Genomic DNA, 25520 nt, shown 5'->3' with positions numbered 1-25520 from the left:
GATCTCTGAACTAGAAGACCTCCAAAGTCCTTTCCAACCCTGTTATTTTTTTATATCCTACTTTTTGATAGAATTAGTACATGGACTTCTTTGAAAGCAGTGGGATTGAAAAGCAAGACTAACCTCACCAATATCAGATTCAACCTATTTTCATTACTACTTCAGATAGTCAGAATTAATACATTTATGATTGTATGCTTTGAAACATTTTGACTGCCAGCTTTAACCTAATCTGTTGAATGATTTGCTAATTCAGCTACACACTAAGAACATAAACCATTTATGACATGGATATACAATACTGCTATTATATGACATTGACTCCTCCATGAACCCTGATGATTTCCTGGATAAATCCATGTTGTTTGATACAGTATTGTGAAGTGTTTGACGTCTCCTTCCTCCGTTTTTTTTTTAAAAAACTTCCCATTCCAGTCAATAACCTTGACATTCCTGGGGAATGTCATCCAAATACTAACCCGTCTTACTTCCCTTAGCCTTTTCGAATTGGTACGGCCATTATTTTATATGCCCCCCCCCATCTCACCCATAAAGCGACTCTATTTAGCTCGGTTGTAGTGAGTAAACCAGCTCGAAATAATAAACTACTGTGTGAGGTTTGTTACTTCGGTACTGTACTTAAGTGCGCAGAATTGGCGCCAATCTTTTCTAATATATATTTCTGGTGCTTTCTTAATCTGTTAACAACCCGTAACTCTCCTATAGAAAATCTAGGACAGTAATCTTTTGCGTATAGTCAAGGCTATGGTCTTCCCAGTTGCAATGTATGGTAGTGAAACCTGGACCATAAGAAAGGCTGAGCGCCAAAGAATTGAAGCCTTTGAACTATGGTGCTGGAGAAGACTCCTGCGAGTCCCTTGGACTGCAAGGCGATCAAACCGGTCAGTCCTAGAGGAGATCAACCCTGACTGCTCTTTAGAAGGCCAGATCCTGAAGCTAAAACTCAAATACTTTGGCCACCTAATGAGAAGGAAGGACTCACTGGAGAAGAGCCTAATGCTGGGGAAGATCGAGGGCAATAGAAGAAGGGGACGACAGAGAATGAGGTGGCTGGATGGAGTCATTGAAGCAGTAGGCGTGAGCTTAGATGGACTCCAGAAGTTGGTAGAGGATAGGAAGGCCTGGAGGAACATTGTCCATAGGGTCGGACACGACTTCGCAACTAACAACAACAACAACAACAATCTTTTGGTCCCTCAGTCCAGTCTATCTGTTGCTGAAATCCTGCTTCTCGTTCAGCTGCTGTTTTCCCTTCTCCGAGAACGCGCCGGCCGTTCACAAGACAGAGAACCGAGCCACTCTTCCAATTCGTTCGCGGCGTGTCCCGAATCTCCTATTGGCCCGTTCCCCTTTGCCCCGCCCCCGATTAACGTTCTGTTTACGCAAGCGCCAGCAGAGATTCAAACGGTGGCGGAAACTGCTGGGGTGGTTGGGTCGTATTGGCATCTTCCTCGTTAACGGTGGCGCGTCTTTTTCCGTGAGATTTTTTTTTTTTTGATCCTGTCTCTTACCCGGCTAGCTCCGTCGTGAAAGTCTGTGCTTGGGGCCTGTGGGCCGCAGAAAACAGCGTCCTGCGATTCCTTACACGCGCTGAATTGGATGCTCCTCTCCTGGCGTCCAATTGGGAAGAGGGAGACCCTGACTCTTAACGGTCTGAGAGGAGGGAAGCATCTGGCCTAACCGCTGCTTTCCTCATTCTGCAGGCCCTTAGTTATTAAATTATTTGATATATTCTTACAGTGTTTCTTATTATTAATAGAGAAAAATTTTACCTCTGGGCTCCCTAAGCCAGAGAGTGACAGTCATCTGCTTTAATCTGTATTCCTGCATTGAGTGGGCTTCCAATTCTCTGAATTACAATTAAAAATGCTTCCCACTTTTTCCTGCAGAAAAATCTTTAGCTATGGCTGCAGAAGCTGCTTTCAAGACTCCTCGTAAGCTAGAAGGAACAAGAAGGAAATCCGGTGAGGCTGTACTTGGTGAAGATGTGGGGGCAACTTTAGGGTCATTGGTTAATTTGACTTCATAAATTGGTCAGTTTATAGTTATAAGCGGTCAAACATATTAGGAAAAATTAGGTAAAATCTTTGATTCTGAGCAAGGCTTTTGTTGTTGAAAAATATGGTAGTACATGACTTAAAGGTGAATATAGCTCTTACCACACAGTATTCCCCTCTGAAGAAGTGAAGAGCTCACATGGATTTGTACTGGGGTGGGTGGGTGGGAAATCTATGGCAGAAAATGTCTGCAAGGAATTGATAACTCAGCTCCTACCAGTAACATACAGTATTGCTGTTGGCAGAGGAGGATGCAATGAATGTTTATTCTAAAGGTTGAGAGAAAGATGGATTTGGGGCAGGAATAAATTTGTAAACTTACTCTAAATGTTTCTTATCCAAATGTAGAATACAAGATTTGAGTGTAAATTATTTTTAAATAGAAAGGTTTGCAGAATTAGGAGAGAATAACTTTTTTGTTTCCATGGCTATCACTTTATGTTCCCTCCTGCTTCCATGATAGTGAATGTGAAGAGAGAATACTGACTCCAAATTGTCTGATATATGGTTGGAATTGAAATAGGTGGGTTCCTTTTAAAAAACAAAGTTATAGGATATATTCTTCAGAACGTTCTTAGAGAGAGAAACAATATGACATCTCTACATGTCAAAAATTCAAAGAATCGATATCAGATTGTGTACAAAATACTTGATAAAGTCTGGTCTTGGTTACTGAGTTAGAAAAACCATTTTTGCAATTTTGGTAACAAAATTGTTTCATATAACATAAACGGCTTTTCCCCCCCCCAATATAGGACAAAGTACTTCATCTACACTATCTATTCCAGCTTCTCCTTTCATGCGAAAACTCGGATATGGAACTGGTGTCAGTGTTTACCTTATGAAACGGTATGTTATCTTAATTGATATATTCCAACATACTAAGATTTCTAAAACATCACAGCATAGACCACTTAGCAAAATTGAAAAAAAAGTGATTTAACTCTGAGCCTACTAATTGATTGTTACAAGCACAATAAATCTGGATTTTTCTGAAGTGTCAGATTGTCTTATGTCTGCTCTGCAATTCGGATATGATAGCCTGACGTATTCCTGCTTTGTGCTTGTAATTTGTTACCAACTGTGTTATCCTGGAATAGCTTATTAAGAGGAGTTTAGATATTTTGAGACAGAGGTATAAGCTTCAGTTAATTATTGATCTTGAACCAGATATAACATTGGTTTTGGCAAGTGATGGAAAAATGTTTGTTTTTTTAAAAAAAATCCTAATAGTACTGGAGGCTCAGAAGAAAACTAATAATTTGCTTTCTGAACTATCAAAGGAAAGCTATTTTAAAATATTTGATTTATTTGTGCAAACCATTCCTTGGCAGATAAAAAAAATGCCCAAAGTGCTTCTTATAGGAACCTAGAACTAATTCTCATCAATGGTTATATTGCAGTCTGAGCCATGCTAAAATAATGGAAATGATATTTCATATACAGTAGTGTTAGCTACTTAGTTTATCTATACCCACTTTTTTAACTAAATCCCATTTTTCCTAGGTCTCCTAGAGGGATCTCTTGCTCTCCCTGGGCTGTAAAAAAAATAAATACCAAATGTAACTCCAGCCAGCAAAGTATTTATCAGAAGAGACTGAATGAAGAAGCTAATATTCTAAAAAACCTTCAGCACCCAAACATTGTGGGTAAGATTATGCGGGGAAGGTGGAAGATACTTATTCATATTTGTGAGCCTATTTAATTGAAGATTCCATGGCTCCACCTGGCTAAATATAGAGAAATGTTCTCAAGTAGATATAAGCAAGCTGTACTGACGTAAAGGACAAGTCCTATTACAAATGAAGGCAGATGTAAGTGTCCCAGAATTACCGTATTTATCGGCGTATAACACGCACTTTTTCTTCCTGAAAATAGGGGGCAAATGATGTGTGCGTGTTATACGCCGATATAATGTTAATGACCCATAGTTATTTATTTGAAATTTAAGGTTTTTTTCCTGAAATTTCCTTTTTAAAATGAGGTGCGTGTTATACGCCGGTGCGTGTTATACGCCGATACGGTATGTTGCAGGATCCAATCTGGGTTGGTCACTGGGACCAGAGGTTTACTCTTCTGAGCTTTCCGAACCTTGCTGGAGCCCATCCTCAGGAAACTTCTCTCTCACCAGAAAGTGTGCTTTGGGCTATTCTATGCATAGTATTTATCTGATACCTACGCATAGAATAGCCCAAAGCACACATTTCAGAGAGAATTTCCCTGAGGATGGGCTCTAGAATGAGTCCAAAAACTTGGGAGACTAAACTTCTCATCCGTGACAGACCCAGATTGGATCCTGCAACAATTCCTATTGTTCTGTTAGTCTTTCTTAGGTACCATAATAGTTTTCTTAAAGCTCTTTTAGCATTATTTTGGAGTGAATACTTGGATTGAAAAATATTTGGAGAATTATAAAAAGTGTCCTGGCCCATTTAAAGTTTGAATTACCCTGCAAATAAATGAAATGTTGTTTCTGGGGACACTGACGAATTCTTAAGTGTGCGTTTTGAAGGGTTTCGTGCATTCACTGAGGCCAAAGATGGAAGTATGTGTCTTGCTATGGAATATGGTGGGGAGAAGTCCCTGAATGACTTGATTGAAGAAAGAAATGAAAAGCAGAAGAAACCTTTTCCAGCTGCCACCATTCTCAAAGTAGCGCTGCACATGGCAAGGGGCTTGAAGGTAGGCTATACAAATTGAAAAAGGGCACTTAAGGGTTGATCAAACACAGCAAAGCCTACAATTCTTTTGTAAATAAAATCCTTCTCTTTTGATTTTCAGTATCTTCACAATGACAAAAAATTGCTTCATGGTGACATAAAATCTTCTAATGTTGTCATTAAAGGTGACTTTGAATCAATAAAGATTTGTGATGTGGGTGTCTCTTTGCCTCTAGATGAAAATATGATGGGTATGTTGAATATTTATTTATTTATTTATTTACATTTATATACCGCCCTTTCCCGAAGGACTCAGGGCGGTTTACAGGGTGATTAAAAACAAAAATACAAAAGTTAAAAACAATTTAAAAATTATATCCATCCCTGAACAAATAAAACCCCAGTTAAAATTCAAATTCTAATTCTCAGCCTGGGCCAGAGAGCTCGAAGAGCCAGGTCTTCAGGTTCCGGCGGAATGAACGGAGGTCGGGGGCAGTCCTAAGCTCCACTGGCAGCTGGTTCCAAAGGGCAGGCGCACCCACTGAGAAGGCCCTATCCCTGGGTGTCGTCCGCCGGCAATCTCTTACCGGTGGCACCCTGAGAAGGCCCTCCCTGTGGGAGCGCACTGGACGAAGGGAGCTTGATGCCAGCAGCAGGTGTTCCCTCAGATATCCCGGACCCAAGCCATTTAGGGCTTTATAGGTCATCACCAGCACCTTGAATCTCACCTGGAGGGCAACCGGAAGCCAATGCAGCTCGCGGAGTAGAGGTGTTACATGGGAGTATCGGGAGACCCCCATCACAACTCGCGCGGCCGCATTCTGCAACAGCTGAAGCCTCCGAGTGGTCCTCAAGGGCAGCCCTATGTAGAGAGCGTTGCAGTAGTCTAAACGGGAGGTCACGAGCGCATGAGTGACTGCGTAGGGCATCTCGGTCCAGATAGGGTCGCAACTGGCGCACCAGGCGAACCTGGGCAAATATTTAGTGTTCTTTTTTTCCTTTCACTGAAAATCAGCTTCAGTTCTTATTTCTGTCCACTGTATTAGGAAACGGTGACCTCTGTGCTATGGTGCTCATCAGTCAACCTTCCTGCCACACTGCTGAATCCTTAAAAGGAATTCTATTGTTAGAGTCAAGAGTTGCTTTTGTGATCTGTTTTACAATGGACAATAAACAAGTTTGGCCATCCTCGTTTGGAAATAAACCAGAGCTGCTATGTTCATTTCATGCATATTTCCTTCTACCTGAAGGGAGAGCAAAATACTTGAGATCTTATCTGTGTGAAATATAGAAATATTTTTGAATATTGTTTCTTTGAGGTTTCTGAACTTAAACTAGAAAAGCAAAAAAAAATGGACCCCAAACAATGCAGTTCTTTCAGGACAGGAATATAAGATAAATGTTCTACATAAATCAAGAAATGGGGTTGTAATATGTCTCTTGGTTCCCAGTGCCAAGCTCCCTTTATTCTTCTTGGCTGCTTCCAGCTGCTGGAGCATATAAATCTTACAGGAAGCAGGAAGAGAAATTCTCATTCTAGTATTCTAATTTACTTATCATGTGGAAAAGAATTGCAATTGTAGGATGAGGCTATACACAATTCCTCTGGAAGTATTCTGATGGATCTGACAGCCTATTGAATTGTAATTAGAGTTGTACATGCTACAGAATACCATTTCCTCCAATCACTTGCTTGTGCAATGGGCAGCTTTATACATTAGTTAGATAAATAAATCCTGCTCATCAACTATTGTGGCTATCAAGATTTTACCAAGCAGATTTTTTCAGCCCTAGTTGATTTTAAGAAATTTTAGAAATGAAAGGATAGATTCTTTTCATAATGATTACTGTGACACTAACTGTTCTTGGCTTTCTTTTCCTTGGTTTTTACAACTGCTTTAACATCGTTGCTTTTTGAGAGAATTGCACTAAATCCTGAAGGTGTCTCTTAGTTTGTAACTATAATTTTTTTTTGTTCAGTGAGTGATCCAGAAGCTGAGTACATTGGCACGGAGCCCTGGAAACCCAAAGAAGCCCTAGAAAAGGATGGCATTATCACTGACAAAGCTGATATCTTTGCACTTGGGCTGACTTTGTGGGAGATGATGACACTTTCCATACCTCATCTTAATCTGCTTGGAGAGGATGATGATGGTGTGTCTAAATATTCTTAATAATTTGGCAGGTGGGATGGAGGGTTAACTTAATTTTATTTTTTATTTTAGTCTCAGGCCTGCATTAACATAGGGATGACATCATTGGGGTAGGTGGGCTAAAATAAGATGTCGGTAAGATGCAGAATGTTACATTTAGCAGAACCTTCTTTTTTACATCCATACAAAACGGCCAGTTTGACCTTCTGGGAAAAAACAAATGGGACAACAGAGCTGTCTGCAACTCACAAATTGCTCAGTCGGTGAATTTACTGGTAAAGTTAGCTGCTGAACCAAATCTTGTATGATCTTGAGCTGATTTTAGCCATTGAACTTATGCCAAATATGTTAGAAGTTTAATCCAGCATGGAATTTTTTTAAAATGTAAGGAAATGTGGGGTTACGCTGTAGTCTTCTAAAATATTTTAAGTTTCATTTAGTACAATGTATATTTTACCTGTCAACATGGCAATCAAGAATAATAGCAAAAAATAATATAAATATGTAAAATGCCATAAAATAGTTTAAGTCATTAAACTTGAGAAAAGCTTGAATAAACAGTCTGTGGAGATTCTCAATCATCCAGGTCATGGTTGTCCCAAAGATGCTTTTCAAGAGGCAACTGGACTTTCTTGGTTTTCTTTGAAGACATTTCGCTGATCATCCAAGGAGTCTTTGTTGTCTGCATCTCAAACTGAAGCAGGAACTATTTGCGCTTCAGTTTGAGATGCAGACAACAAACCCATCCCCAACACCTGCATCTGTCTTCAACAGTGAAGGGGCACAGGGCAGAAAAAATCCTACAGAAAGCACAGGTCCACAATACAGTCTTTCAGCAGTTCCAAGAAGGCTCCCCACACCCATTAGCACTATTCAGGTGATCCTGAAGACAAGTGGCCTCAATAACTCTAAAAGAATGCAAATGACCAGCTGTCTGCAAGGAATACAAATCCTTCCATTCCCCACCATCCAGTCATTGCTGAAGAAACTTCTTGGATGAAAAGCAAATGCCTTCAAAGAAAAACAAAGTCTAGTTGTCTCTTGAAAAAGCACCTTTGGGATAACCATGACCTAGATGACTGAGAATCTCCATAGACTTTTGCCCTCAAGACTTGGTTATCTGACTAGGTATGGGGCTTCCACAAAGCTGGAAATTTGGCAAGATGGCTCCATTGTTTAGGGGGGGCATTTAATTTCCCTCCACTTTGACTGAATTTTGAGTTGTTAGGATACCTATTACTGACATTTTTATATATTTGTATTCACTGTTTTTGTTGTTTTTTATCTATTGTGCACTGCCCAGAGTTGCCTTCAGTGAAATAGGGAAGTATATAAATTTGATTAATAAATAGAACTCTGTGATCAAACCCTGGTCACTGGAAAATCAGCAATCAGTACTGTTTCTGGGCAATTTGAATGTTGAATATAATCATTTTCCCTTAGCAATTTGTGATGGTTTCTTGAAAATGGCTTTTGACCCATTTCTAATATATTTCCAGATGCTTCTTTTGATGAAGCTGACTTTGATGATGATGCCTATTATGCAGCACTTGGAACTCGTCCACCACTCAGTATGGAAGAGCTGGGCCCTTCATATCAAAGGACTGTTGAGCTTTTCTCCTTGTGTACTATGGAAGATCCAAGAAACCGTCCTGCAGCAGCACAAATTGTGGATGTTTTAGAGTCAGAAGAGTTCAAATATTAGCCAATTCAAATCGACTCCTGCATCATATGGCACTTTCTCCGTTTTCTTCTAGAAATGTTTGTAGGTGCTAACATAGTTAGATTATGTGAGAATATTCAATACTTAGTTTCTAGTTCAAATGTATTTAAGATTAAGTGGTCATCTGTTCCATTTTAAACTAAGTTGGTGGATTATTTTTTTTAGATCAGATAAATTATTTCAGTACCTTTTGTTTTCTTATTGATAAGGTGATATGAGAACATGTAGAAGAGGATGACTAATTCAGTGTTAATATGCACGATTTGGATGGAAGTGAACAAATTCTCCAAGTTGTTATATTCTAGATAAGTTACATCAACTGAATGTGACTCAGACATAGTACTCAACATGAAAATTTGCAATTCATTCAGAAAATGGCTGCAAGTGTTGTAAAGGTCAACTATTGGTTTCCAATTTTCAACAATAAATTACTGCTTTTGAGTGATGTTACAAAGCCTCTCAACCTATTGGCTGAGATTACTGAAAACGTTTTTAAGTGATCCCAACCATTTGCAGCATTTTTGCAGAAAAGCTTTTGGTCTGTTGAGTGCCTAATGAGGAAAATTGCTTAGGGTTATTTTCTAAGCTGTTTCTCATGGCGTTTCAAGGGCTGCAGTCCAAAAATTATTTGGATTGCATTTCACATTCATTGGAACAGCAGAACAAAACTTGGAATGCTTTGGTTATTCTAGGTTTCAAACAAAATTCAGAAAAATCATAAGTGATTTCACAGGGCAAGTAAGTTAGTGCTGGTATCATGCTCCTACCAATATATTCCTAGTGCCTTTCCCTTTCTCATGCCACCAATGCTCTTAGCTGCCACCAATGCCCTTAATTTTTCTTTTACCTCCCACACCAGATCACTTGTGACTGGAACAATGTTTTGGTCTATCTAGAACAAAACTGCTTCAGTTCATTCTATATACATGAATCAAAACACCCGAAATAATGTTTTTTGTTCAGGTGCACACCACATACTATAATACTTAGTTGAATCGTTTCTTGTATAAATCCAAATTCTGTGTGAAGGGCAAAACCACAATTTATTGAAATTACTGAGAAATTAAAGTAGAGATAAATTCTAGGACTAGTGCAAGGCGTTGCCTTTGGAATTACAGCACAGATTCAGAAATGTGTATATCTTTAAGAATGTTCATATTTTTGCAAGAATAGTTGCTATATGTAGGAGCTCAAGCTCAAGCTGTAATGGGAATTGCATTGTCTATATCAGAGGTCCCCAACCTTTTGGGCACCAGGGACCGGTTCTGTGGAGAGAGGTTTTTCTGTGGACCAGAGGGTGCATGATTTTGTGTGCTGCCTGCATCCCACAGATGGGGCTTTACTTGATTGTGTGGCCTGGTTGCTGGCATGCTTACGGCCCGGTACTGGTCCATGGACCGGCGGTTGGGGATCCCTGGTCACTATGGATAACATTAGTTAATAGACAATTCATTTTAGCTCGTTTCCCAGTTTTTCTAGAAAAGGACATAATAAAGAATTGCAATGGCCTCAGATCAAAAACCCTGATTAATGATTCCAGTGCTTTGAAAAAAGGGATGTGTGTGTGTGAAATTATTTGGAATGATGGTTTGAAGTGTATGCTCCTCATAGAGTGCTACCATGGGTACCTATAGAACCAGGCTGGCTATGAGATCAAATAAGTTAAATTATGCCATAAACTAAGGGATATCCACCTATGGAAGAATGTCAGTATTCAGTAAAAGAGGCAACTTGGTAAGATTTGTATGTATAGATTTCACAATTCACTCATTTCTGTGGTAGCAGACAAGTTATTTTATGATCAAATGTGTATAAAGAGAACATTTCATCATAAAAGCCTCAAAAGAGGAACTAGCAGGTCTACTTTTTATAGTTAACCAGAGATGATTGATTGGAACAGTATATACATTTTGTAAACAAACATTTACTATTGCAGATACATATCAAAGAATGCTTAATACAGAAAAATATTTATTTGAACAAACTTGATCCAACAATGTTTAGTGCAAAAATTACAGTTGTTGTCAGACATAGCCTATGCAACTTCTGCAGTCGCCACCAACATTTTCAGCTTCAAAAGCTAGTTTCAATAATGTGCTTCCATGACCAGGTGCAAAAATAATTTTAATTTTTAGTTCATAGCAGCATTACAATATCTCTTACACTTTATTTCCTCCTATAAAAATTATTCTTCCAGATGTTGCTGAACAGCCATAGCCAGTATAATCACTGCTAAAGTGCTGGAAATTAACAGGTAGCTTAATACACATTTTTCAACCCTGCTTATTCAGTCTCAGCAATGAGTTTCTTTTAGTCTCATCAGTCTGCAAGAAATCAGTATATTTGCCAGAATACACTGAAGGTAGCACAAATAAAGACCTAGAGCAATTAGGAGTTTTTACACATTCTAAATTTTACAATCAATTTCAGAATTTAACTTTCAGAATAAGCTTTTTAAAAAGAATTCACATACCAAATACGTATCTGGTAAGCTACTAACTCAAATTTACTTTAACACATTAAAGCAGAAAACAATGTGCTAACCAATTTTATAAAATAGTCCTTGCTGAAAGAGATGGGCTCATTAACTCTACTTTGCATTTGTACAAACCTAGTCTTAACTAATGAAATTATAAACAAGGAAGTTGGGTACTTGGCAATATTTTGCTGCAAATAGTTTCCCATCTGGTGTTGGATCTGAAAAGGCGATTTCATTGATGCTTAGGTAACAGCCAAATAAAAAAGTTTGCCTGGAAGAAAAAAGTATCAAAGCAGAATAAGAACCCAATTGTGCTTTTGTTTATATTTATTTAATAGTAATAGTTAATTGTTTATTATATTTATTTAATAAAAGTTTAAATCAACTATTACAATATTATTAACAAATGAAATAGTCAAAAGAAATCATCTTTATCCTGTGCTCAGTTGAATAAAATGGCAAGTCCAGAGTAATTAAAGGAAGGCTGTTTTCAGCACTGCTATATATAAGACACATGCAACCATGCCCCTAAGATTGGCTCCATTGAACATGAGTGTATACTCTCTATAATTAGCTGAAAAATACCTATATTCCAGAAAATATAGGTAGTCCTAGACTTACAACAGTTCATTTAATGACCATTCAGTTACAACAGCATTGAAAAGTGACTGACCATTTTTCACATGACTGTTGTGGCGTTCCCCATGGTCATGTGATCAAAATTTGGATGCTTTGCAACTGGTTCATATTTATGATGGCTGAAGTCTCCCAGGGTCATGCAACCTTCTGACAAGCAAAGTCAATGGGGAAGCCAGATTCACTTAACAACCTGTCACACTTAACTGCAGTAATTCATTTAACAACTGGGGCAAGAAAGATCATAAAATGGGGCAAAATTCACTTAACAAATGTCTCACAAAAATTTGGGGCTCAATTCTGGTTGTAAGTCAAGGACTACCTGTATCTGAAAATAAGACTTATGTCATATTTTGTGTTACAAACTTTTCAGACTGGACCCACCACTGCTTCTTTACCTCATCACATCCACCAAACGGCTGGCAATGTGCTTCCTCTGCATCAGTCTGAATACCCAGATTCGGCTAATCCCACAGTAGACCTTTTCTGGCTTTGTTGAGCAACACCAGGCACGCTGATGCTCTAAGCTGTTTTTAGTAGGGGACCCCACTGTTGTGGGCTCTGAAAGCACTCGGAAAGCCTGCAGAAAAGAAGGGTTGCCTTAAACAGTACCTAACTGATATTAAAGGATGGATTACAGGACTTTAAAGAATACATTTGCTTCCCAAATTTTATATGGCATATATTGGGCTGCATCTACCAAAGTATCCTAACTCTTTACGAATTGATCTACAAGTACACACAACTATCAACAAATTATCTTCATGACATCTTCACACAGTGATAATGAATGTCACAAGTTTAGATAAGAACAAAAAGTTATCTACGTTAGAGTGAGTCATGAACTGATAATTCCCTGCTTCTTGATTATCGTTTCAACCATGGTGTCCAACACTGCTTGAAGTTGAGTCCACAACTTAAGAAAGAAACTCAGGCAGAGATTTTGCTAGCACTTCTTTTGCTCCAGTGCCTTGCAGACTTTTTAAAGGAATGATAGCAAGGCATCCACTGAAAAAAGGCTCGCTATCTGGATTAAGATTTTCATGTTCCTTGCAAGAAGGGAGAGGGAAACGGACTCCCGAGAACTTGCAGGGAAGCTTAAGTGATTGCTACTGAGGCTGCAGCTCACCCCAGAATAAGCTGCCTCCAAATCTCCATCCAAGATGTGGATTTGGTACTAAGCAACCACCTTCCTCTTCCTATCACATATGGAACAGGATAGTGCAAGGATCCAAATAGGTCTTCTTGCATTAATGCAAAAACATGCACAACCTTTCTTACTAGCTTCAACAGAAAAAAAATCAGTAGATACTACCTTCCCCTACAATAAGATGGTTACTGTAAGGAACATTTGTCCTAGAAAGATAATCCTTCCTCTCGGCCAAAGAACTCTTGAATATGGATAGAGTAAAATTGCAAAGATTATTTGCCCATCATTATTCACTGATACTATTAGGTAAAATTCAGTTGATCACAGCAAAGGATCAGATTTCTTAAATTCCCTTCTATGAGGTACCCAGGTCTCCCGGTTTCCCAGAGAAATGGGGGCAACCCAGAAGTAGCTGCAGCATTGCTGTAAAAGCTGCAGCCATCTCTTGAAAAGAAACATTCCTTTGGACTTAAAAGAAATGATTATTTTCCAAAACATCTGAAGGCAGGACAAGAAGCAATAGATGGAAACTAATCAAGGAGAGAACCAACTTAGAACGTAAGGAGAAATTTCCTGACAGTTAGAACAATTAATCAGTGGAATGACTTGCCTTCAGAAGTTGTGGCTCCTCTAAAACTGGAGGTTTTTAGGAAGAGATTGGGCCACCATTTGTCTGAAATGTTACAGGGTCTCCTGCTTGAGGAGGGGATTGGACTAGAAGACCTCCAAGATCCATTCTAACTCTGTTATCCTGTTGTTCTTTTATTTCTTCCTGGACTAATTGTTGGTTTCAGAAAATTAAAAGCAGTAAAGCTTTGCCCAATAAGACATCCTCTCCCAGATGTCAGGTCGACAATTTCTTGAAAACAGCATCAAATGTTTTAATACATCATTACTATTTGTAAGCTCATAAAAACTACTGTAGATACACACTGTAACTTTCTATTTTTGTGACTGTGTGTATTGTAGATCTTTTTACCAAATCAAGCTTAAATATTCAAGCTATACTGTTTTTTATTTGAAATAATTAGCATCTTATTGTTATTATTTCATGTATGTTATAAGATTCTATTTTAAATAAGTTTTAAGTTATGTTTTAAATAGAAACAATATAAAAGGATCTGATTCAAACTACTGAACTTGGTCAACACTCTATGAGCATTTCTGGGCTTGCCCACCCATTTCAGAACAAAAGTATTTCTTTCAGATTTTTCATTCAACAGTACAAATTACTTACCTCTTTGATTGGCTCAGCAATTAAGCAGCCAACTATCTTTTTTTCATTGGATACAAACAAATATGTTTTAGTCTGTGATGGATCAGTCTGTACCACATGTTTAAAACCAAGTTCATTATCTACAAGCTTGCGTATATCATCAGCCTACATAAGGAAAAAAAACCCACAGTAATTTAGTTACATAATTAGATTGGTGTCAACAGGCAACATTTCTAACAGCTATTATTTATAGAATTATAAAAAGTGCATTTTTTCCTGGAATTCTATCTGGCCACCAAGATTTTTGGAAAGCAGTAAGCGTTGGATATTTTGTTAACACAAAAAAAAGCTGGCTGGAAAGTTGCTCCTAAAAACTGAACAGAAGCTATTTTGTTTATAACGTTTTAAAAATTCAAACCATGCAATATATTTAGTAAGAAAAGATAATTCCTCAGATTATTAGAAAATGGGAAAATTTCCTTTTGTAATTTCTTAAATTACAAGAACATTTAACTTGGGCTGAGAGTTATTTATTATTTGGGAATACTGTCTACGTACATTTTCCTCTCAAAATGTAAGAAGTATGGAACAACACTGGAACGGATCAGTAACTGAGACAAAAAATTAGAAACAAGGTTAGAAAAACTCCAGCACAGCACCTTTTTGATAACATATTTTGGATCATTCTGTAGAATCAAGATAATTTTTCCATCCCAGTATTCTGCAACTACATGTTCATTCTTCCAGCTCTACCAAAAAAAGGCAAAAGGAATATGGGAAAGATTTAGATTAATAAATTTAACTATGAATAAAAAAAACCTCTAAGGCAGGGGTGTCAAACTCAATTTCATTGAGGGCCGCATCAGCACTGCGGTTGCCCTCAGGGGGCCGGGTGGGTATGGCCAGGGTGGGCATGGCCTGCTGGGTGGGCGTGGCTAGAGTGCATATGGCCTACTGGGTGGGCGTGGCCAGCTCTACATGGTTCTCATCAAGGGTGCCTATGGGGGCCTGGGCAGGAGTGGGACAGATCTGAGGGTCTCTGGCAGAAGGAGGGTCTCTGGGCCAGGGCCAAGGCAGTGGGGGCCGTTCCCTCACTGTTTCCAGGATGGCTTTGCGGGCCGCATGAAACCACTTCATGGGCCGGATCCGGCCCCCGGGCCTTGTGTTTGACATGTCTGCTCTAAGGTATATCTAACTTCTGTCTTACTGTATATTTTATTCCCTCAATAAATCTTTGATGATACTGGACATGATGTGCTTCATCCTCTGGGTTGGCAGCTGAATAAACCATGCCACATGATTTGCAGAGGGTGGCACCAATATGTTTTTGACCAGCGTCCTGTAAAGGCACAGAAGATATTAACATGTCATATTGTCCAATCTAGGATATTAGGAGAGACCATTTAGTACTTTAATATACACATTCAGAAACAAAATGTGGAATGTCTATCAGCTTTGTAAATGATGGCTGCAAGAAGTATACTCACAATGATCATTTGATCCTTCAAGCCTTTGGACAATAATTTTGTCTTCTTGTTGATTTTTAGTTGGGAGGGAGACTTCTGGTTTACTGGACTCAATTGTACATGTGATGATGGTTGTTCATCTGGAAGAGTCTGTAGACTGAAACAAAGATATTTACACCTTACCAACAAAGATGCATAAAGAATATATAGGCTTTTCATTTCTTAAGACTAACATTAACGAATAGGGCTACGAGAGGAAGAATTTTCTCCCAGCAGAAGCCATGTTAATTTTGAATGCTGAAACATGGAATTTTACATTTAAGAAATCAGTGCCACTAGATCTTGCACTCTTTTAAATTACAAGTCCCATCCCTTGATATTGGCCAATGCTGACTAGGGTAATAAGAATCAATATTTAAAACGTAACAGGAAAATCACAGATTGCTTACTTGCTTAATTCAATGGCATTGTGAACACAAATTCTAGGTAATCCTTCTATATCTTCAGTTCAAATACAGGTAGCCCTTGCTTAATGGTAATTTTCACCGTTAATGTGTTCGTAAGTGCCATGTCACATTATTATTATTATTATTATTATTAATAATAATAATAATAATAATAATAATAATAATTATTATTAATTTAATTTCTATACCGTCCTTCTCCCGAAGGACTCAGGGCGGTGTACAGGGCAATAAAAATACAATAAAAGTACAAAATACAAAAGTTAAAAATAAGATTAAATAGAACTAGCCTATTACAATAAATAATTACAAATTACAAATTAAAATACCCCAAACCCATTAGACCAGGCCGGCTTGTTCAAATAGGTGAGTTTTCAGATCACGGCGGAAAGAGCGAAGGTCAGGATAGCATCACTTGGTGATGGCAATCCTGTCAGTCCCCATTTCCATTGTTACGCGAGTATCACGAGTCATTTAACAAGGATCACTTTCTGCTAGCCTCCCACAAGCAAAGTCAATGGGAAAGCTAGCAGGAAGCTGCAAGGCCCAAGTGACTTGCAAGCAGACTGGTGGGCAGACAAGTGGCTGCTGCTGTGTAGCACGAGCAAGGCTGCAAAAGAGGTGTGTGTGTGTGTGTGTGTGTGTGTGTTTTATCGCATAGTTTGAAATATTTATATTTTATTTTTACGCAGAAATTCTTTACAGCCAAATTCTTTGCAACCCAGATATGCTGTCTTTATAATACTAAGACAGTACTGCTCTCTCTTTGAGTGATTAACAAAACCAAATGATGTAATAATTAATACAATGTTTTATTTGTTTTGCCCCCAATAAGCAGGCTTTGCTGGTCCTATGAGCTTAAACTTCAGTATGGAAGCATATCCTGGTTCATAAGCACAGTTCCTCAGGCGTAACAATTTGCCTATTAGGATTACTCAAGGACAATAATATTCAGAAAAGAATCTTTGTTCTTTGGTAACCTGAATTGTGATGCCAACAGCAGCTAATTAGGTAGCAAAATGCCATGACTTATTATTTCAAGATCAGTATAATTTATGATGGCAGAAATTTCCCACAACATTGTAGGGAGCCATAGAAATAATCTTGGACAAGGAATTTAGAAGTTATAACCTCAATAACAGCTGCTGGAGCATAGGCTAGCTCTGAAGTATTTGTGTGGGGTGTGGTGTGGAGGAAAGGACAAGAGAGTATAGAAAAACTCTGATTCTCTGGCTTATAAAAGGACTACAAGTAGTCCTCAACCTACATCCATTTGATCAGTGACTGTTCAAAATTATGAAGTAAGTGCTGAATGAATGGTGATCGTGTGAGTTCTGGCTATCCAGGCATCCCTGAGATCACATGATTGCAATCTGTTTAGCAACTGGGTCACACTTGCAACCAATTACAGCACCCTACAATCATACCATCACCATTTGCAATCTTCCTTGCCTGCTTCCCCAGAAAGTCATTTGAGAGGCTGGCAGGGAAGGTTGCAAGGCACTGCAGTTAAGTTTCCCTCACTCTTTGTGCTCGCACTGCATTGGCCGCTCGTGCACCTCTGTGCAATCTCCACAATCCTCAATGTGCCTCCTTCACATCCTCCCAACCTGCACCTCTTGTGCATCCCTTTCCACCTTCCCCAAACCTCCCTTGCACTGCCTCATTTCCTCCCTCCCCCAGCCTCAGAGGCTTACCCCTGCCTGCTGGCCTAGGACCTATTTCTTGCTATCTTCCAGATTTGTATGTCTGAAGATGGAAGCTGACTTGCCCAATGCCTGTAGGATTTGGTTAACAATGACAATTGCAGCTTGCAGAGACTGTTGTTGCTAAGTAACGTCATTATGCTTACAACTACATTGCTTAGACATGGAAATTCCAGTCCTGATTGCCTTAAGTCAAGGACTTACCTCCATAGGAAATTCTTCATCTGCATTATATAATTATTGAGAATATTACAGAACTGACATACCTTTTTTTGTTGCTGGAAAATGTTCTGAATAAAGAATGGACACTGTCTGCCAAAAATAATATTGGAAGGGGGAAAAAAAGAGTATCCATAAAATTTATATCCACCCATTTGCATTATTCATAACATTGTGCTCCAGATCTCAAAAGGAAGAGCTTAAGCTGAAGAACTTAAGGATCAATATAGCTTGACCACAAAATATTATATAAATATATACGATGTGTTAATATTTGGTGGTCAAACTACATTGATCCTTAAATTCAGCTTAAATTTTATACACATACACACACACACAAAGTCATAAGCCTGCTGGATTCCAAAGATCACTTGTAATCAAGCTTTTCTCCTGCAGTAGATGGAACACATAGGTATCAACTACCCTCCTGAAATTTAGGAGTGAAGGAAACTAGGTTTTCATGCCAAAGTAATATCAAAGTCTGAAGGCAATGGCTAAAAATATCCATTCTGGTCACACCAGATAATATACAAGACCTGGAAAGAGCTGACCTCTTTCCGTCTGATCAGATTGGGAGAAAATGATCTCTCAGATAACCTGATATATATTACAATTTAGTTCAGAATCAAAGATGGTATTTCTCTAGAATCATCTAGCCCACAAATCCAAAGCCATTGTCTTGGAATAAATCATTCTCAATCTGTTTCTACCCATCTAAACACTCGCTATCTCCTGGAACTGAGTTAGGATTCCTGTTACATCATTTGCTTGGCTTGGTGCTGAGACATATAGCCGTGAAGCATGATAGTGGACCCCATGCCAACAGATGACCTGCTCCAGTAGTTTCATGTAGAAGGTAGGAAACAGTGAAGAAAATGAGGGGCTGGGGTACTTCACAAAATAGAGATCTCAGGGCAGATCTATTCTTTCAGCCCCCAGTTGGAACTACCCCTGTGGGAAAGAAGGAAACCACTACAATATGATGGTTTCTATTCTAAATCTGTGGTCCAGAATAGCACCATCATCAATGGATGCTGAGAATTCAGTGAGAACCAGGAATGTGGCACTCCAATCCTGGTCCCTATAAATATTCATAATCATTGTTTATAGGTTCAACCATAAATAACTTACTGGAAGAGGCAATTTTATAATTGTTTGTACTGTCAGATGGTTTCTTTGAGATATTGTCCAAAACCTGTCAAAAAAGCAACAACAAAAAAGATTTTTTTTATACAAACTGAAGTGCCAATTCTATTGGACCTTGAACCCTACAGGTTATGAAAATATATATTCTGAAAGTAGAAAATTAAACTATAATAAAGTCAATATAATGTATTAAATTACTAATGATGCAAATGTCATAAAGGGCCATTAAACAATCATGTGTTATTCAATAATTATAATTAGCAGCTACACAGTAATCTTAAACAATTAATTTACTGGAGTATAACATATTAAGGTCAATGGAAGAAAAACAAAAAGTAGGTTCAAAGAATAGGGGGGAAAGCAAAGGGTTCAAGAAGTGATTTACTAATGAAGCATACATAGAATTTGGATACTATACAAACACGGAAACCAGAAAAATAATACAGATGTAACAATACAGTGTTTGCCACAACAAAGGAAAAAAGAGGACGAAGGCTAAAATATATATGCTTCACACATCTGTACAAGTGCAACAGGATGGGCATTTGAACTTATTTATCACATTTTTGAACTGCCCACTTCCTTCAAAGAGGGACTCTGGGCAGTGTACAATAAAATGAAGAAAACTTAGTATAAGGTACTGTTGAAGGAAGTCTTCATCATGGTTCAGTCCAAGCCGGGGATAAACAACATGGCAACTGCTTTAGGAAGAAGGTTACAGTTTATTGCAGAGGAGAGCCAGACAGAAAGATGGTTCTAGCAGGAAAAAAAAAGGTCTGAGCACATGTAGGGAGTGGGTTTTTATACCCTTCTAGAGCCTTTTGTTTGGAGTTATTTCCTCTTTCAGGCTTTGTATTTCCTGTGTCACTATTCTGACCTGAGTCTGGGTGTGCCTTTCTGGTATTCTTGATGGTGGTGGGTTAATCCTATTATGTCCTGACTCATATTCATATGCCTGAATGACTACAGACCTATTGCATTAACGTCTGTAGTCATGAAATGCTTTGAAAGATTGGTTCTCCAACATCTTAGGACATGCCTCCCACTGGACTTTGATAAACATCAATTTGCCTACAGGGGAAATAGGTTGACAGACGATGCCATAGCTACTGCTTTACACTCTGTAGCAAGTCATCTCGAGAAACCTGGAAGTTATGTCAGGATGCTTTTTGTTGACTACAGCTCAGCTTTCAACACCATTTTGCCGAGCATTCTCATCGAGAAGCTGACTGACTTGAAATTCTCCCCCGCCATCTGCAACTGGATTCAAGACTTTCTTAGGGACTGGTTACAAACAGTGAGGGTCGGGTCTGCTTTGTCCACCCCCCTGAAGCTTTGCACCAGCACGCCACAGGGCTGTGTGCTTAGCCCCTACCTGTACTCTTTATACACATATGATTGTGTATCATCTGACCCATCCACTGCGATAATCAAGTTCGCAGATGATACAACTGTGGTGGGTCTTATTACAGGTGGGGATGAGACAGCATATAGGGCGGAGGTACAAAAACTATCCATATGGTGTAGTAACAACAACTTGCACCTAAACATCGGCAAGACGAAAGAGATGGTGTTAGACTTCCGGAGAAAAAAGGAGGAACCTGCCCCACTTTACATCGGGGAGGACTGTGTGGAGAGAGTTTCCTCTAAATTTCTGGGAGTCTACCTCTGTGAAGATCTGACCTGGAAAGTTAACACAACTCAGGTGGCTAGAAAGGCCCAACAGAGGCTTCACTTTCTTAGGGTCTTGTGGAAGAACAGGGTAGAACAACGGCTAATGACCCTCTTTTACCGGTCTACTATAGAGACCATCCTCTCGTATGGTATTGTGGTTTGGTATGCTGGTCTGACAGCCACGGGCAGGAAAGTATTACAGAGGGTAGTGAGCACAGCACAAGACATCGCCAGGGCTCGTTGTCTTGGAAGAGTGAGGAAAATTCTCAGGGATGACTCACACCCTGGACGGTATCTATTTACTCTCCTACCATCGGGTAGGAGATATAGGAATATAGCCAGCTGTACCAACAGGCTGAAAAACAGCTTTTATCCGTGGGCTGTTAGGCTTTTGAATGGGATATAATCTCTGTGAACCTATGCAGAATTGACTTGGGAGGCCGGTGTGTGGTGTAGTTGGTTCACACGGTGTGGTAGGATGGAGGGTTTGTTGTCACTGTGTGTTGGGGGGAGGGAGCACGGGGAGAGGCTCAGCTAATCTCAGTGTACACATGTTGTACTTTGACAATAAAGGTTTATTATTTATTATTATTATTATATCCTGCTTTCCTGGGGCTGGGGTATGCAGATTTTAGGTCTTTGTCTTCCTAAGCTTCTAGCTGGGGCTTCCTACATCTGCATTTGTACAGGGCTTGTGGGAGGGAGAGCTGGGGCTATTAAGCAAACTGGGCATGCTTTTCTGGTTCTTCAATATCTTTTCAGGAAATATATTTTTCTGCCCTTTTAATATTTCCCTCTCTGGGGTGATTTTCCACAGTACTGTTTAATTTTGGAACGCTGTAAAGGATTTCTGGTTGAGGAAGAGAAACAACAGCAGGGGAAAAATTACCTTATGGGACAGAGCTGGGTAGCTTTTGCTGCTTGGCATTATGAAAGTTGTCTTACAACTTTTGAAATAAATGGGAGAAAATTAGCCCTGAATTGGAATTCCTATTTTTCTGTCCTCTTTGCTGGATGATTGAGGGCCATTTTCTTGGGGAATTTAGCAAAATAAAATAACTCAAAACCAAATGAACACCTCAGGGATAAAGTATCAGGAAAATAAGATGTTTTGTTTTGATCTTTCTTGGCTGGAGAAAGGGGGGGGGAAGTAATGGGTGATCACTGATATTGTAAGTGGTTATCTTAACAATAGTACTCAAGTAAGTGGACTCAGCAATAGGACAAGCACTGGAATTACAAATTATTCCCATTGTCTCAAGATTTAGTCTTACTTTCACATCACAAAAGTATAAATTATATCTATGTACGTACTGAGAACAGGAAAATCTAACCTTGCTTACTTCTTGCTTTAAAGTGATTTTTTTTACAGATGTTAATCAAAGGATACAAAGAATGTTTACAAGAGCTGGGGAAATGCTTGCATATACTCAGATATATGCCCTGGTAATACTTAGCCTGAGTTTTAATAATAAAAAGACTTCTCTTGCATTTTTTCCACAATTGGAAAGCAGCATCTCCTTTCAAGTGCTAGCTGACTTCACCCAACATGTGTGAGATCTTGACAATTTTTTGTTGTTGTACAAGACATAATATCCCTCAGAACAAAGCAGCCCCATAGAGAGCATAAAGTATTGTGGAAAGATACATTTTAATCCTGAAAAACCATTGTTAATAAAGAAAAACATAAAGTAAATTCATATTATAGTTACAGAGATGCAAGACTATGACTAGAGTTAATAGATTAAAGTGGCTAGTTTGATTAATGGCTTTTCCTATGACAGAATGACCAAGAATGTTGCCAGAGAAAGATTATTTCCTTGCTTAATTTTTAAAAGGACTTGCCAAACCTACCTAATGCCAAGTACAGGTAGTATTTTCCTAATCTATTATCCTGATAAAATCTAACTATCAGCCATGAATATTGGGAGGCTGAAAGGAGGTTAGGTCATGTGTGTTTGAAAAGATCATCTTTTAAAATTGTATTCATGACTTCCAATAGAAAATAATTCATGGCCTGATCACCAATGGGACACTGCTGGATAAAATTTTCTATTTGCTTATTTTACAGAGTAATCAGTCCTCTTTTTTTATTCCAGCTTCTCTGAGAAGTCAGCTAATATTGTTTAGTAATAAAAACTAATAATTAACTCATTTAACAAGAGGGCAAGTTCAAATATTTTTAAGTGAATTCTGGGAGCTGAAATCCACAAGTCTTAAAGTTGTCAAGGTTGCAGACCCCTGTACTAGACAAATTAGTAATGTTTATAAATTACGCATACCTCTTTCCTGGCATCAGTTTCTTTCTGAGCTGGGGACTCCAAGGAACCAGACAGAGAAATTTGAAGCAGCCCAGAATTTGGTAATGGTTTCACTTCACACAAAGGGTCCTTAATATGACTTTTATTACATCTTAGTGTCTTCTTATCCTCAATATCAAGATTTTCTTTTGAGGATGCATCTGCTTGGTTTTCTTCCCTGCCAGTTTTACCTGCTTTACTTTCAGAAGATAAGCACATTTTGGTATTTGTGAGAAGATTGTCCTGCTTCTTGCTTTCTGTGGTATTGTTAACAAATTGGAGAGATTTTCGTGGTGAAAACAGCTTCTTAGAGTCACATTTCCCCCTCTTTCCAGTGGCAAAAAATGCTGCCCCTGTCTGGAGTCTTAACATAGGTTTGAACTTCATGGTTAGAACTCTGGAAGGACCTTCTATTTTCTTTTCTACAGCATAATTTTTATTCTCCTTCCCCTTAGGCTTAGGTACAGCAATTTCCATTTTAGCTTTTTTGGTATTTCTTGATAAAGTCTTGGCCTGCTTGGAAACAGCTAAGCGCCTGGAAGTTTTAAGATGTTGCATCTTGTCCTGTACCACTTCTGTCTTGTTAGCAATAGGTAAACTTGCGTAATCATTTCTGGAATTTATATGACATTCCTTTGCTTGTTTTCTTTCCAATATACTTTGAAATTTATTTACTTTACTGTAAAAGGAATTGATTGGCACAGTGGAATTATATATAGTGCCAGACACTGGCGATGTTCTCTGTGGGAATGCATTTGATTTTACTTTTGGTACATCTGCTGTCTCCAGTGGTGAAGTATTAAGTTTCTCCAAGCTGGTTGACCTTTGGAGAAAGTGCTGGCCTTCTTTATTTTGGAAACTAGGTTTTTTTGTTGGAGATGCTTCTTCAGTGAATTCCATCCTCAATCTTTTCACTGGAGTCTCATTTACCAGCTGTAAACTATGAAAAGCACACATTTGTTCTTTACCTGTCTCAGAACTAATTCAGCAACCTTACTGTATTATAGCTAAAAATAATATCTTACTTAAAGAGTTTTCAATCTATGACATTAAAACAAAACTTCTATTGAATGTACTTTTTTAAAACTGAATTTGAATTAAAAACATCACTGGGTCTGAGGCATCTTAACCTTGTTCTTCTAAACGGGAAATGTAAATTTAGCTCAGTTTTTGCCTTCTTAATTTGGACAATAAAATATTAAACATAAGGAAGAATATATCACAGTTTAATGTGCTTTATGTACTTAACAGTACATAACTTCATATACTACAATTCTGATTTGTAGCTTTCCAATATACGGGTACAGGTATGTAGGTCTTGGCGTATTTGGGTCTTTTCCCGTGTAAGATTGAGGGCGTCTTGGTGACGTTTCGACGAGGTCCCACTAATCATTTTCAGGCTGGTGTCTTCAGCTTCGTGCTTGTGCGAGCAAAGCATGAAGCTGAAGACACCAGCCTGAAGATGACGAGTGGGACATCGTCGAAACGTTGCCAAGACACCCTCAATCTTACATGGGAAAAGACCCAAATATGCTAAGACCTACCTACACCTACACACCACACACACACACACACACACACACACACACACACACACACAGACGTTCAAGAGTTTCTCTGGAACAGTCTCCTGTGTTCATCCTGTCCTCTCCCTGAGGGCATTCAGTAAGATAAAAAAACAGGACTATTCCAGAAGGCATTCAAACAGATTCAGCCATCTTTGCTTCTATTTTTGTTGTTTTATCTCTGAGTTGTTGTTTTATTATTCTTTAGTTTTTATGCCTATTGTGGTTATTTAAAATTATTTTCATTTATATCATGTTAATTGATGAGGATTGATTATAGTGAGATATAAATAAAACAAATACAAATGCAGTATATCCTTATGACTGGCTTTTAAAACTCACCTATTGTAACAGCGTTTTCTTTTTCTTGGAGTAACAGCTGCCATACTGAGTAAAGAGCCTATTATAAGTTACAAATGTATGTTTTAGAAAGTGCATTTTTTTCATTAGGCAATTTAAAATGAGTAAAGCTGGCACAAGAACCTGCATCTCTCACTTGTCCTTGCTTGCCTTTTTCTTATGCCGATTTATACTGCCTTCATCTACAAAGTAGCAGCTAATCTGATGTATTTATCACTTCTTCTAATAGTGGTTTCAACATACTTGGTTAAATATATAGATAGGCATGCCAAAACAAATTTCAATGGTAAAGCACCAGCTCTGCAAGCATAAGATTTCAGCTTTAATCTCTGGCATTGCTACAGATGGTGAAAAAATCTAGGGAGAAGCCAGCATCATTAAATAAATCAATAACCTGATTCCAAGAAAAAAAACTTCAAACGTTGTAGACATTCTTCCATTCAATATATGTTGAACAGCAGTTTTGGCAGAGCATGTCTTTAAACATTCAAGATAGGTTTGAATATGACATCTGTCTGTAAGCTT

The 25520-nt window shown here is 38.5% G+C and overlaps 2 protein-coding genes across 2 annotated transcripts; one reads left to right on the top strand and one right to left on the bottom strand.

Moving 5' to 3' along the window:
- Positions 1-1415: 1415 nt before the first annotated feature.
- PBK (PDZ binding kinase) lies at positions 1416-10094 on the top strand. The gene is made up of 8 exons (XM_083349034.1): positions 1416-1498; positions 1911-1985; positions 2834-2927; positions 3585-3727; positions 4591-4760; positions 4860-4989; positions 6719-6892; positions 8391-10094. The coding sequence occupies exons 2-8, from the start codon at positions 1925-1927 to the stop codon at positions 8594-8596; spliced, it is 978 nt and encodes a 325-aa protein (XP_083205160.1). The 5' UTR covers positions 1416-1498; positions 1911-1924; the 3' UTR covers positions 8597-10094.
- Positions 10095-10162: 68 nt separating this feature from the next.
- On the bottom strand, positions 10163-25021 carry ESCO2 (establishment of sister chromatid cohesion N-acetyltransferase 2; the record flags this gene model as incomplete). Its single annotated transcript, XM_083358188.1, has 10 exons — positions 10163-11364; positions 12128-12309; positions 14117-14260; positions 14755-14844; positions 15303-15434; positions 15583-15718; positions 17998-18043; positions 19082-19145; positions 23053-24010; positions 24978-25021. The coding sequence occupies 10 exons, from the start codon at positions 25019-25021 to the stop codon at positions 11232-11234; spliced, it is 1929 nt and encodes a 642-aa protein (XP_083214314.1). The 3' UTR covers positions 10163-11231.
- Between the last annotated feature and the right edge of the window lie 499 nt (positions 25022-25520).

This window comes from Vipera ursinii (assembly GCF_947247035.1).
Source record: "Vipera ursinii genome assembly, chromosome: 1".
Taxonomy (NCBI): Eukaryota; Metazoa; Chordata; class Lepidosauria; order Squamata; family Viperidae; genus Vipera; species Vipera ursinii.
This window is presented reverse-complemented; position numbering and strand designations above follow the sequence as displayed.

What these genes read in the sequence shown, in the direction of transcription:
- PBK (XM_083349034.1), top strand. Translation starts at nt 1,925, where the DNA reads ATGGCTGCAGAAGCTGCTTTCAAGACTCCTCGTAAGCTAGAAGGAACA. An exon ending in AGTGTTTACCTTATGAAACG is followed by an intron (nt 2,928 to 3,584) that starts GTATGTTATCTT and finishes CATTTTTCCTAG; the next exon opens with GTCTCCTAGAGGGATCTCTT. An exon ending in ACATGGCAAGGGGCTTGAAG is followed by an intron (nt 4,761 to 4,859) that starts GTAGGCTATACA and finishes TTTGATTTTCAG; the next exon opens with TATCTTCACAATGACAAAAA.